Raw genomic sequence first — 14,320 nt, forward strand, 5'->3', positions numbered from 1 at the left:
ATGGGAATGTGTATTCTTAGCTTTTAACCTGAGTCAGGTGTGCTATAGCAAGAACAATTAGATTCTGAAGTGCCTTTAAACATGCATGGTATGTATTTCTGGACTGCCGTGCTGTCTTTGTTTCTTCTTGAGGCAGGAATTTTTACTGACCTGTGTTGTGTTTGCTTGTAAAAGGAGGAACATTATGTGTAGTTTTTTCACAACGAGCTTCTGTTGTGATTCCTTTAAGTTTAATCCTGAATATCACAAGGAGTGTCTCAAGGAAGGGACCTGACAGTGACAGTAAGTTCATACTCAGCTCTACGTTACAGATCCCACCTTGGATAGGAGTGTAAATGTTGGCAATTCAGAATCCTCTCTTGTCAGCTTCCCCTCTGTGCTGGATGTTGGGCTTAGAAAGACAGAGCGTATTTCATAAGGTGTCTTCTATGTGAAAGAAGGGCTGCAAAGTAGTAGTTCTCCTGTGGCTTACAGATAACCTTCTTGGGACATGGTTCTCTTGGTCTTCAACACTGAAGCATTGAATTTTCCTTTGTTAATCTCCATTTGTGACAAACAGCTGCTTCAACTGAATTAATGCATCTTTATGTGCTGAACTGCACTCACTGAGTGCAAAATACAGCTGGACTACTTCCTGAGCTCAGCTTTTCTTCAGAGCTTTAGCGCTATGGATATGAATTTTGATGCAGCTTTACCAAAGGTTCGAATATTTTTTTTCCTCTGTGTACTTCAGATGTTTTTGGGGGGAAGAGCAAAGGCCTTTACAGCCTTTGAATTTGATCTTATGAGCTTTCCATGGCTGATATCCAGCCATGCTTTGGGGTATTGTCTAAGGCAGGGTATGTCTGGTAGGAATGGGGCTTGGACTGGGCCTGGTTTAGCTATGCACTCTTGCCCTCATTCTTGTTATTTTTCCTCAGGAGGACAGGTGGTAAACCTTATGAACCAACGCCTTCAGACGGGGTTCACAGAGAATGAAGTCCTACAGATCTTCTGTGACACCTGTGAAGCTGTAGCAAGGCTGCATCAGTGCAAAACACCAATAATCCACAGGGATCTGAAGGTGAGTTTTGGACTCCAGTAAAGCAGGAAGGGGATGTGTGTGGTCCTGAGTGTGTGTGTTGTCTGCCTACACCGCAGCAGACAGGCTCTGAAGGCTGGTACTGTGTTGTTGTTGTTAGTAATAAGAAGTGGGTATAAATACCTCTCTCTATTGAAAGATTAAAAAAATAAAAGCCTCTCATGGCTGCTTACCATATGTTTACCGTCTATAGATCTGCTTTAAAAACACAAATGTTTCAAAAATTCAGTTTTTCACAGGAGATGTGCCAGAATGTATGTGATGAGTTATTCACAGTGACTTTCTACCACCTGAAACACCATTGATATTATAGTCGTTCAGAGAAAGTGTGCTGTGTGTTTGCTTCTTGGACCCACATGAAAAAGATCACTGCAGAGACGTTGGCTTTGTGGCAGGAGTTGTTAGAAGCTTTTGAAATCGGCCTCTAACTGTTGACCATGAAACCATGTGGATTGTGAGGCTCTCTGTGCTTAGATAGGAGCAGAGCAAGGCCAGCAGGGAAAGCTTTTGAAAAATCCCATGCCTGTAATCAAACAAACTCAAAACGACGTTTCCTTTTTCTCTCAACTAGCTCATAAAATGCCTGAAAAATAACTTCAGTCCAGAAGGAGGCTTGTGCGTGCATTTGAAATTCAGATGTGCTCCGTGGGTCAGGCTCTGTTCTCAGCCCTCAGCAGCTGTTTGTTTTGTGCTGCTCGCCTTTGTTTTCTAGGAGTATGAAAACCAGGTAGCACAGGGGATAAAAACATGCAGGGTTTGGTATCATTCTGTGTGCTTCAAGTGATTGTGACCCCTCTGCACAGTGGGTTGTGAGGCTGGTGTTTAGTTTACTGAATGGAAGGAGGGAATAAACTTATCTAGTGCTGATAATGAGGACTTACACAAGTGCCCTATACATGGTGAAAGTTGTGTAGTTTGTTTTTGTTGGTGCTGATGAAGCCTGCTTGATGAATGTCCTGATTTGAATAAAACTTGCAGGTTACTTCAGTGAGAAGCCACATCCAACTTCTCAGCCAGATAAAGTGGAAGGAAGCTTCTGGAAACATTTAGACAGTGTTTGAAGGGGGCAAGGGATAACGCTGTCAGTGCTGGTCTCTTAGGGAGCAGCTCTGTGTGCGATGCTTATTCAAAGCAGATGAATGGCAGAGGCGAGGAAGAAGGGTTGTTTTCACCCCTTGTTTCATGCCAGCATTTCCCTCTCAGCTGCTTTAATTTGGTGGGATTTTTCAGTGCTTAAAATGCTGACTCCTTCACTTTCTTTGCTTTTTGTAAACATTATCCTTGATAGGGAGGTCTATTTCCAAAATGTTTTTGTCTCTGACTACTTGTGGGCTGTGTTTTGTCTTTTTTTTGCTTGCTTGTTTTTGAAATCTACAAGCAGTGTGTTTTCTCAGGGCTGTATCTCAACACTTTGAAGGTAAATAAATGGAGAAACGTCTATTCCCTTGAGAGAACATGCTGTTAGTGCTACCATTCACATGAGGAACTGGAATGCATGGATGGATCCTCTGCCAAGGCAAAGCACTGAACACTGTTTTTCTATGCCTTGTGTCTGATTATTCCATTTAGACAGCTTTCCTATGTGGTAGATTTTTATTAATGTATGTTTTAAGTTTGAATATTGAAGAGAGATTATTTTTTTTAGCTGCCACAGGTGCCTGTTTTGGTGTACAGTTGTCTGATTCACACTCACAAGTACTTGAAAGCAGGGACTCATCCCCAGTTCAGATTACAGAGTAAGTCTGAGGGAACTTGAGCACTGAAGATGCTGAAATGTGGAGTTTTTGTTCTTAAGTACACAGCCTTAATAGAGGCAGAGTGACGTTCTTGCAAAGCAGGAAGGAAAGGGAAAGGTCATCAGGCAGTTCAAACAAGGCAGTTTTACAGCTGTGTTCCTATGATCTGACTTCCATTTTAGGAGGTGTGACAGTTTTGATGCATATTTTCTTTTGCTGTCACGTTACACACTTGTTTGAGATGTCTGGTACGTCTTCAGGCATTAAAACCTCAAGTCACCTAAAGAAAACAAGATCTTTTAACGCTTCTAATTGAATGAATCCTTTTTTTGGCTGCAACATTCATAGGTTGAAAATATCCTGCTACACGATCGTGGCCACTATGTCCTCTGTGACTTTGGAAGTGCTACTAACAAATTCCAGAACCCTCAAACAGAAGGGGTCAACGCAGTGGAGGAGGAGATCAAGAAGTAAGTGTGCTTTTTCCTCTTGCCTCAGTCACAGTTTGTATTTGAAGGGTAACTTTCCTTGGTTTGTGACTGGATTTTACTCATGCCTGCGGCAGCAGGTTGATGTTGCTACATAGAAGTACCTGCTAGAGGTAGATAAGGGCCTGGGGGAAGGTGAAACAATCAAAAACAGAGCTTGATGTAATTACTTTGGACCTGAAGGACTGAGTGTGCTAATGCAGAGAGGCTGCCTGCCTTGACGAGGCTGTGGCATGCTTTGTTATGGAATCACCCTGTTATACCTGCATGGACTTCCCAGACTTGCTTCACTGAAGTTCTCTGAGCTCACTCAGTCTTTCTTTGCAATCCCTTTGCAATGCTTTATTTGTACACTTATTAATGAGCCTACAAAAACCTTGCCCTTAGCAACCTTTTCTTGTGATCGAGCCAAATAGCGTGGAAGGTGATACAGCAAAAATTATAAATGCACTGATAGAAAACCTTAAGAATCTCAAACTGTGGCTCAATTTCCACCTATTTCATTTACATAATAAAATGAGGCCAATTCTAGTTTGAGTTGGAGCTGCAAAATAATCTTTCCTTTGTCTACAATGGCTCTGAGCAGGAATCCCAGCATGGAATGGAAGGCTGTTTATTAGGAGCCATGTATCCAGTTACAATCTTTGTAGGTTGGCCAAAGGCCCGGCGGTAAGGACATTGCAGAGGACACTTGACTTCTGACCTTATTAATATTCTGAATTCTTGAATATTTGTGTTCTAGCTCTTAAAAAACACTGTCCTGTTTTGTGAGTAAACTTTTTGTTGTAGAAAGAATCTTTGTTTTTGCTTTGGTTTCCCAGGATGGTTTGCAGTGTCAGTATTGTCATGTTAGAATCATGCAGCACACACTGTTGTTGATGATCTGTTGAGAAATATCTAGTTTTTCTTCAGTGTTTGCCCCAAAACAAATAGGAAAAGTATGAATTTTTGAACTATTTTAAATGTGGCATACTGAAAACTCATCTGATATCCACATTAAACTCACCAATAGATCTTTTTGCTGCAGGTACACTACGTTATCTTACAGAGCACCAGAAATGGTCAACCTGTATAGTGGCAAACTTATCACTACAAAAGCAGACATATGGGTATGTATAAAGCCCACTTAACATCACACAACCAGACTGCAGTTTGCTTTTGTTGTCCTAACAACAGGATAACTTTCTGGCTGGGGATAGCCTGATTTCCATAGGGTTGGATAGTTTCTGAGTAGAGTTCCTCTGCTTGATGTTTCTGAGTTACTGCTAACAGGCTGGCTTCTAGGTAAGACACGATTGGTGCTTTGCATGCTGCTTTTCATGTGGTTTTAATATAGAGATGTGTGAAATTTCAGAATTGATCAGTGCAAACATGATTTTTGTATCATAAAACAGAAGATTCATGGTGTTGTAACTTGTGCTTCTATTGAGGAAGGGTATGAAACCGATGTTACTAGGCAGAAGATGGGAAATGGAGGAAAAAAAGGCCTCCCCTCAGGAATAATAGTATGTTTCTGGGCAGTGTAATGCAGCCCAGAGTCATGAAACCTGGCCAAGGACCAGGCTTTTGTACTGCTGTTTCTAATGAGGAGTGAATCTTGCTATGTTTTCTATATTGAGAGAAAAATGCAGCTGTGGTGTAATCCCTTACTAGATAACCTAACAATGAAAGGATGGTAGGCTTCCTCTTAATTGGGACGAAGAGCCTTTGTTGATTGTGGTGAAGTGGCAATTCAGCAAATAGGATGTGTTAAAAATGCTAATTTGGGGTGTGTTTGTATGGTTTTTGAAGCCCTGAGCTAGGAAGCAGCAGTGTAAGAAGGGTGTTTATGGATCCTGGATAGTTATGTTTGCATATACAAGAGGGAAAATTGCTGGCGTGGCATCAGCTGGAAAGAGTCCTCTGTCTTATCTGTGAGCTCAGCCAAGGGTCAGGAACACAGCAGCTCCTATGGGGGCTTTTGCAGCGCTGAGTTCAGCGGGAGGTTTGTAGTCCTAGGCCCCAGACCAGCGTTGGGTCTCTTGCCTTACTGAGCCCCAGAGAGGGGAGGGCACAGCTGTAACAGCATGAAAAGACTGTCAGGGCCTCAGAGGCAGCTAGAGGAGAACCCTGGGTTTGTACCCTTTGTGATCATGTAGAGAGGTAGAGACAGAGGCTCAAGCTACTGTCTTCTTCTTGGCCTTGAAGGAGTTTTGTTCTGTTCATTTGCTGTGTTCCCATACAAGAATACAGTGATGTGCAGAGTGCAGCCTTAGCTTAAGGCCTCTTGCAGTGGTTTGCCCTGCTTGGCACCTTCCTTTCCCCAAAACTCATGAGGTTTTTTACAACTGGAGTACAATTTAATTATCAAATCCTATAACAAAAGCCACAAGCTGATGGTGAGTTGTTCTGCATTAGGAAATGTGTTCCCCTGCTCCCTCTGGGATGGCAGCAGTGTTTCATAATTAAGGATGATGGATGCCATTTGGTTTCCCTATTAATTTTGCTTTGTATGTGGGGAGCAGGAAAAGTTTTTGTGCATCTACATGCAGTAGCATACACCAATGTAAGGTCTGTGTAGATTTGGGGATCTTGTTGCATCTTTCAGTTAATTAACTCACGTGTTCTGCTTTTTGTCTTCAGGCCCTCGGCTGTTTGCTGTACAAGCTGTGTTATTTCACTTTGCCATTTGGGGAGAGTCAGGTGGCAATCTGTGATGGCAACTTCACCATTCCAGATAACTCTCGGCATTCACAGGACATGCACTGCCTCATCCGTGAGTTCCTGCAGCAGAACAGTTGGTGTTTCTTGCTATAATAGGCTTGCTTTGCACACAGGAATGGATGTAATGATTTCCTCATAGCTTGGGACCAGCAGGGATTTGTTGAAAGGCAGGAAAAGAGAAAACCTTGGTTTAAGAGTCCTATGTTAACTTAGAAATAAGCCTATTTATACAAAAATGTGTTTCTCCAGTACCAAATCTGTTTGGATAATGAACTGAGAAGAACCACGGTGACTTAAACCAGTGATAAGAATTTGTCTTATGTGAATTGGGAAACAGAACTGAACTGATTTATAAATAACTTACTGCCTAGAGTGAATGTGTAATTAAGGGTACAACGTGTTACTCTTGGCGGAGCTGGGGAAGCTCTCTCATGAATACAGCATATTTTTTTAAACACTTTTTCTAGCCATGACCCTGAGTGACAGTTATTTTCTAAGCACCCTGGTATGTTCTTTGCTCATGCAAAGGCAGTGGTCTGTGTGTCTTCCTGCCCCACACACTCACTAGGGCTGTGTCAACCTCTTTTCCTGTGGGCTCACTTGGAAATGCAGAAGTCAAACCCTACACCATTCCCTAAGCAGTTTGTATTTCCCCTTCTTGCTTTAGAGCCTGCAATAGCAGCCAGGAGTTACTCATAGGAGTGTTTAAAAAAAAATATGTATTTCCTAGACCATCCTTGTATGAATTTGTTCCATTTTTCTGATGTATCTTTTAAAGGGTATATGCTTGAGCCAGACCCTGATAAGAGACCTGATATTTATCAAGTCTCCTACTTTGCATTCAAACTGGCAAAGAAGGAATGTCCAGTCCAGAACGTCCAGGTGAGTAGTGAAGGAGTGGACTGACGTTATGTGAGGAGTTGGGGGTGGCAGCTGCTAAATATTGAGGATGCTGCTGTGTTATATTGATTGCTTGGTACTGTCCTTCCCAGATTCTTTTCGAATACCCAACATTTCCAATCTGAACACAAAGCTTCATAGCACATGTAGAATATGCTTAGAAAGCTGAACCATATCTTTTTCCTCATGAAATGCTCACCCAAGCTCCTCTCATGCCATTAACGAGGAGGGGTTTTTCCTTTGCCCATCATGAGGAATAATTGCTTTGGGGATTCTTCAACCTCCAAATTTCATCGCTGTGCTTTTGCAAATGATTTCTGACTGTTTTCTGCCCACAAAGTACTAAACTCAGTGTTTTTGGGATCTGCAGAACTCTCCTATCCCTGCTAAACTCCCAGACCCAGTCAAAGCAAGTGAAGCTGCAGCAAAGAAGAGTCAACCAAAGGCCAGGTAACCACACCTTCATTACAGTTAGCTCTCTTTGACTGTGTGTTATCTCTCTGCTTTCTGTTAGAAAAGATGCTTGGCATATTTAGCTGCTTCTTCTTGGGCTTACATTTATATATTGAGACAAACACTGCAGTCCTGAGGCTTTGCTTCAATGACATAAATATCCATTGATCTGAAAGACAGAAGATGCAGATGCTGGAAATTTTTGTGTGAGAGGAGGGAGGGATTTGGGCAATACTCAGCATGACTCAACAGCTAGGCTTTGTCCTGAAGACATTGCTTGACAGCAGCAGTTGAGGTTCATGCACTTAAATGAATCTACTGCGTCATCTATTCTAAGGCAGTACCCAGAGTACTTGAGATAGCAGGGAGACTGCAGTGGGCCTGGAATTGGCCCAGAGTACAAGGCGGCTGAAAAATTGCATTAGGAACAATTGCTGTTTGAATTTGGTCCTCAGCAGATGGTAACCTTACCCAGTAATTACTGTGTGCAATTGCTGCAGTTTCTGCAAGAGCTGTGTAATTTCTTTGGCCAGCGCAATCTCCATCTGAATAGCCTGATGTGTGGGGGAACTGCTGTATTGTTGTGGTGGTTCTCCTGCCACTGCTTGCTCCTGTTTATATTACTGTAATGAAGTATATATATTTTCACGGACAAAACTTCTGCCTTATTTTACTGCAATGTGAGCATTATAGCAGTGGGCACTCCAGAAACAACAGTTTTCTTCCTGTTCTGAAATAGGGCATCTCTATTCCTGCCTCAGTCCCAGGAGTCTGCTTTGTTTGTTTTTATAATGGAGCACAGCTACTCTCGCTTTAGGAGATGTCTCTGTAGGACAGGATGATATCTGTCTGCTTGGCTCTGTTGCTGTGCCTCTATGGAGGATGAGTGATACTAAACAAGGATCAGGGGATGTCCAGTGACCTTATTCTGGGGTAGATATACTAAAGTTAAGGTAAAGACACCAATTCCTGTGTCTGGAAGCATGTAAAAGTTTCACCTCTACCTGCTTATCACCTTTAAAGCTAATTAATGATGAAAGAGTCTTCAAGCCTACGCTGTGTGCTGCTTGTAGCAGCATTCAGGCTAACACAAACTACTCACTGCTTCTGCTGTTGATTCTTGTTTTTAATTGTTACCTTATTTTGTAGGTTGACAGATCCCATTCCTACAACAGAAACTTCCATAGCACCCCGCCAGAGACCTAAAGCAGGACAGACACAACCCAACCCTGGGATTTTACCAATTCAGCCAGCCCTGACGCCTAGAAAGAGACCCACAGCCCAAGCAGCAATTCAGCCTCAAGGTGAGACTTTTGGCTGTGCTATGCTCTGTTGCTGGGCTTTGGTGCATGCTCATCACTTAACAGATCCATTTTCTTCTACCAGTTGCAGGGCCTGCTGCCCCTGCAAGTGTCCCCCAGCAAAAAGCAGCACCGCAACCAACTTCAGCGCAGCCACAAGCCAAGCAGGCGCCAGCACCCCAACAGGCATCGCAGGCACAGCCCCAGGTCCCTTCTGCTCAGCCACAAGCCACACCTCAGCACCAACAGCAGCTTTTCTTGAAGCAGCAGCTACTGCAACAGCAGCAGCAGCAGGCTGCGTATTACCAGCAGCAGCAGGTGATGCAAGCTCAGCAGGTGAGCAAATGTGGCAGCATTTGCTGTTTACCTCCTGTGCCAGATAGAAATGCATGTCATTTAGAGAAAGCTCTCCGTTTTCCTTTTCTAAAGGATAGGTACAGTTTTTAGGCATTTTCCAATGTGTTTCCACTTGTCTACCAATACTATTTAGTAACACGAGACTTTCATTTTTAACTGTCAGAATGGAAGGCCTTGAGACATTTTTGTCATGAATAAACATAAAAGAAATGGTGTTGGTTAAAGTTTTATAGCTCGAAGTGTTTCAAAGACTTGAGGTCAGTGCTTAACTGATAAGCAGGGGGATACAATTTCTCTTCTGCTCTTTGTGATGCAAGAAAGCTGGCATGCCTTTTTTAGCAGTCAGATCTGTTTGTGTTGTAGACTGTCACAATAGAGAGCCCTGTGAAAAGCTTGTGTGTTAGATAGGATTTGTCTAGATAAGACGTGCTTAACTGAAGTGTTGATAGCAGCACAGATAACTGCAGAAGCATGTTTAACAGTGGAAGAAGCAGAAGGATTATGAAGCTTCCTGTCCTGGGGGAAGGTTTAGAATAAATAAAGATGGGAAAATAAGTTTGGGGCTGCAGAGAGTCTGCTACAAGCAGGTGTAACCCAGAAAGGATCTAACATTGGACCAGAATGCCACTTCATGCAGGTGGTGTCCAAGCCATCCCAGCCTGTTGCTGCTTTGCCCCTTGCAGTGGCTGTGACCAGTCTTATATCTGGTCCCTGAGTTTTGCAGCAGGTGTCTCAACTACTGCTTGTTTCCCAGTTCCCAGTGATGCAGCAGGGAGCACCAGCGCAGCAGCAGCTCATGCAAAACTATTACCAGCAGCAGCAGCAACAGCAGCAGCAGCAGCAGATGATGGCCCAGCAGGCAGCAATGCAGCAGAAGACAGCAGCAGCAGTTCAGCAAAAGCAACAGGCTCCAGCAGCACCACAGCCCCAAGCCCAGCAAAGTGCAGCCCAGCCAACACCACAGCAGGAACAAGCGGTAAGAGCCTGGCAGAGTGGATGTAAGTAGCTGTTTCTCTCTGTCTCTCCTCTGTCATGTGATAAACTGTCTGAAATATTTATACTTCATCAGAATGAGCACTTGGAACTAAACTATAGTGCTGCTGATTTGTAACTGCTTCAATATTGAGGGCTGATGCAGAGGAATGTGCGAGTAGCCTTTCTGGTTGTTTCTGGAGTTGGGTAACTTGGGATACTGAATGCTTTGGAAAGGAAACTTTTTAAGGCATCGTGTTTTTAAAAATAAATACCTCATCCACTTTTCTCATCATCTGACTGCATCCAAAATAAATGCTCTTTACTTAATGGAAAATGTGGCTGTTAGCTGGCTACTTTCCTGCTGCAGTCCGCAGTGTTGAAGGCAGGGGAGCTGTGCCAGAGGGCAGGTGCTGTGCTGCCGGAGTATCTCTGCAGTGCATATGGCAAGAAGCTGTGCCTTTTGCTCTCATTCCTGCACGGTCACATCCACTATTTGTTTTGGGAAGTGAAAAGGGATGCCCCCAGACTCTGTATGTTGGAGCAAAAGCAAGTGCAGGCACCAGGCTAAAGGAAACCATCTGTTAATTTGCTATACTTGGTTGCACATGTGCACAGCAAACAGTATTTGATAATAAACCTCTTCAGCTATGCAATGTCTTAGCCCAAATTAAGGGTCAATTTTTGCTTTCTGGTGGGGCCTAAGTAATCTCTTAGGCACGGTTCTTTTAAAGTAACATCAAGAGTTAATTTGACTAACAAAACACATAGTACTGAAGTGCATCCCTGAAGAGCTTTGCTGTGATTCACTAGCACAAAAATATTCTTAATACTATTGAATCAGCTGGACTGAAAATTAGCATCATCCCCCTGCCCATACAAGACTCATCAGAATGGATGCATCTGGAGTCTTTTCAGCTCCTGTAGCAGTAAGGAGAAGAAAGACAGTGATTGGCTCACTTTAAAAATGAATACTAAGACATCTTCTCTGAAGAGCAGGTTCTCTGAGCAGAAGATACTGAGCCAGGACCTGTCAAAAACCTTTTCAATTTGCAGAACTTCAGCTTATTAAACTTAGCGTTCATTTCTGTGGAGATTTTGGCACTGCCTGTTTATTTCTTAGCACCAAATGTACCACTCTGCAGTGACCTATATAGCAAGACTTAAGGTGGGTGCATCAGCAGCATTCAGGTCAGCTTGCTTCTCAGCCATGCTGACTTAATCTGCCTGAAATTGCCAGATGAAAAGGAAGGCAGCTAACCACTTGTTTTCTTTGCACCACTGTAGTTAAGCACAACGCTGGGAATGTAACTCTTCCCTCATTGCCCTCTTAGGTCTTTCCATGTCTTTCATCTGTTTTGCGTGATTGTAAATGTCCTGATGCTGACTGGGGAACAGAGAGCTCTAGTGCCCAGGTGGCAGAGATGACATGCACAGCTTTTTGCTCTTTGCATCCTGGCTTCTCCTCTTTAAAACCAGCCAGCAGCTGTGCCGTGCTGTTACTGAAACTAAAGCTAAGGAAGCTTGCGCGAGGTTTCTGCAGAAGTCCTCTGCTCCTTTAGAAATTTGAACTTAACCACACATGATCTGTTCTTCACCTGTCTCTCATCCATGACTAGGAGATCAGATCAGAAATGGGAACATAATCATTTTACTATCTCTCCTAGATGCAGGCACAAATAAGGCAACAGCAAAAACCTCAAACCACACCACCTACAGCGGTTCAGGGGCAGAAGCTGGGTTCTCTCACCCCTCCGTCCTCCCCCAAGACACAGCGTGCAGGACACAGGAGGATTCTGAGTGATGTGACCCACAGTGCTGTTTTTGGGGTTCCAGCCAGCAAATCTACCCAGCTCCTGCAAGCAGCTGCTGCTGAAGCCAGTCTCAACAAGTCCAAGTAGGTGTCTGCTTGCTTGATATCAAAGGATGCGGAAGGGGTGGAGTGTAGATGAGGCTCCTCAGGGTCTTCCTGGGCTCAGCTTTGAGGTGAAGATAGACTGGTATAAAGTAATCACTGCGTCCCCAACACCACAGTGTAGGGCTTGGCAGAAAGTCACTGAAAATCTTCCCAAGGGCAGAAGTTCTTTTGACTGTATCCTCACTCCCAAAAGGCTGAGCAAATTGGGCCTTCAAATAGATGACTAAATCCAGTCAGCTGTCTCACCAGTAGCTCTGGTGTATGCTTCATGCTTGCTGAATAACAGCATGTCTTCTGCAGGAGCAGCTGCTAATGACTTGTATAGTTTTAGCTCTTGATGGTGCTGGCCAGAGAATTTCAGGTGGATTGTTAATGACTGTTGTTTGCTTGGAATGATCATATTTAGATCAGCTTCCACAACACCCTCGGGTTCCCCAAGGACCTCACAGCAGAATGTCTACAATCCTCCCGATGTCTCCACGTGGAATCCATTTGATGATGATAACTTCTCCAAACTCACAGCTGAGGAGCTGCTGAACAAGGACTTTGCGAAGCTGGGTGATGGTAGGTTCATGGAGGTACTTTAGTACCAGCCTGATCTTGAAATGAAAAGTGGCATGGAGTGATGCTTTGTCAGATGCTACTGGAGTATTTCCATGTAATCATGACCTGATGTGCTTTAAGAACTTAATTCTTCCAGTCTCCCTTCTTAGTCCTGGTTATTTTTGCTGAGCGCAGTTCTCCCAGGGGTAGGTACTAACTGCTCTAAATATGGCCCTGGTCATTTGACTGTAGAAGCTACACTATAAACTCAACTTCATCAGCAAGTTGTGGTTTGCAGGAAAGTCTTTAAGTTGCTCACTGAAGTAGTATCCTAGAAATATAGATGAGTAAACTACCTTCAGAATGGAAGTTTTTCCCCTAAATCTGTGTCTGCTATTTCAGGGAAAGCTCCAGAAAAGATGGGCAGTTCCACAGAGAACTTGATTCCAGGTTTCCAACCAGCTTCATCTGCAGCCCAGGCTGATGCATTTGGTGGCTCATCTTCCTTCACTGCTGGATCGGGTGAGTCCAGATACGTCCTGCACGGTGCTGTGAGAAAGCAGCAGCTCTTTGTTCTAGCTTCTTTAAAAGGAAGGTAAAACATATCAATTACAACATCTGTAGGCAGAGGTGAAGCTTTTCATGAGGTAAGAAACTTAGACAACCTGTGAAGTTCACAAGGAAGCTGCTTATATGTTGAGACTCCACAGCTGTTGACCTGGGAAGAGACTGAAGAATCCCTGAAGGATTCTTTAAGGGGAGGGAACAGACAAATGGAAATAAGAGTACATGGATTTATGATGAGAGGTTTAGCAGAGCTTATTACAGCTTGGTAGTGTGGACTCTTAGGTAAGGAGTTGAAATCCACAACACAAGAGTGCATTACATGTTTGTGTGTTATGTGAACAATTGATTTCATTAGACTTTGTTGTGTGACTTTGAGCAGCAGCAGCTCTGGATTCAACTGTGAAGTGTTTTCTGCAAAGCCTGAGAAGCATCTGCATGTTCTGGGCTTTTTGGACCCTGAAACATATCCATTTCTTTAAGTAGTTGTCTTTAAAGTTTGGAAGTTCTCTGAGCATGGTCACTGCTTCTAGCCTTTGTCATTGTTTTTCCTCTTAAACATAAGCCTGCTGCAGAATCTCACAGACAGAGAGGCCTGCCATGAGGGCTGTCCTGCTGTGTGTCCTTTGTCAAGGCATTTCTCCTTTTTTGCTGCTGTAAAGTGAGATAACAGTACTTCCCTTTCCAGCAATATTTTGAGACCTCTCGATTGAGCTGTTTGGAAATCTCTGTGGTAATATCTTTTTTGTACTTTAGCAACATAAACTTGCTCTTAGTGTGCATGTGTGTATTGCCAGGCCATTGCTTGGACCCTGTAACGTTGAGCTGCGTCGTAGGACTGAACATTGCTTGATGTTTTCCACTTTTCTCTCTGTCTCACTCTGCCTTTTCTGTTCGTGGCTAACAGCTGAAAAAATGAAAGACATTCTGAGTCTGGATGCTAGCCCTCCTCTTCTGACTGTGCCTGATCCTTTCATTCCTCTCCCATTATCCGACACGCCAGGTAACCAGAACTGGGTTTATGAAGGGGGGGGGATGGGAGTACTGTCATTAGTTTTGTAACCTTAACCTTAGAGCTCTATGTCCAGGCACACCTGCAATCCTGGCCCTTTGTCTGTAGTGCTGAGCACCAACAAGTTCAGCTGAACTCTGTGGTAGTGGTGATGCATGGCAGGGCTATCAGGCTGTTTCTAATGTCAGTAACATTGGTGTCTTTTAAAGGTTCAGTATTCAAAGCCAAAAATGAAGAAATCATCGGGTAATTGCCTCTGCTTACTGAAGGTGTTTTCAAATTGGCTTCTAAC

The 14,320-nt window shown here is 43.6% G+C and overlaps 1 protein-coding gene across 15 annotated transcripts in view; it reads left to right on the forward strand.

The window, feature by feature from the left end:
• Positions 1-14,320, forward strand: part of AAK1 (AP2 associated kinase 1) — a 53,091-nt gene that overhangs the window by 16,043 nt on the left and 22,728 nt on the right. For 10 of the 15 annotated variants that reach the window (XM_085510068.1, XM_085510056.1, XM_085510065.1 and 7 more), the window contains 13 exons: positions 921-1,063; positions 3,166-3,287; positions 4,333-4,414; positions 5,928-6,060; positions 6,787-6,890; positions 7,279-7,358; positions 8,511-8,665; positions 8,748-8,998; positions 9,774-9,995; positions 11,659-11,888; positions 12,316-12,473; positions 12,855-12,974; positions 13,924-14,019. In XM_085510068.1, coding sequence (XP_085366194.1) covers positions 921-1,063; positions 3,166-3,287; positions 4,333-4,414; positions 5,928-6,060; positions 6,787-6,890; positions 7,279-7,358; positions 8,511-8,665; positions 8,748-8,998; positions 9,774-9,995; positions 11,659-11,888; positions 12,316-12,473; positions 12,855-12,974; positions 13,924-14,019 — 1,896 coding nt within the window. The remainder of the gene's footprint in view (positions 1-920; positions 1,064-3,165; positions 3,288-4,332; positions 4,415-5,927; positions 6,061-6,786; positions 6,891-7,278; positions 7,359-8,510; positions 8,666-8,747; positions 8,999-9,773; positions 9,996-11,658; positions 11,889-12,315; positions 12,474-12,854; positions 12,975-13,923; positions 14,020-14,320) is intronic. The other 5 variants (XM_015882868.2, XM_085510060.1, XM_085510064.1 and 2 more) reach the window with 1 other exon arrangement.

The sequence above is a fragment of the Coturnix japonica genome, chromosome 10 (assembly GCF_054131305.1).
Source record: "Coturnix japonica strain WE chromosome 10, WE-NBRP24, whole genome shotgun sequence".
Lineage (NCBI taxonomy): Eukaryota > Metazoa > Chordata > Aves > Galliformes > Phasianidae > Coturnix > Coturnix japonica.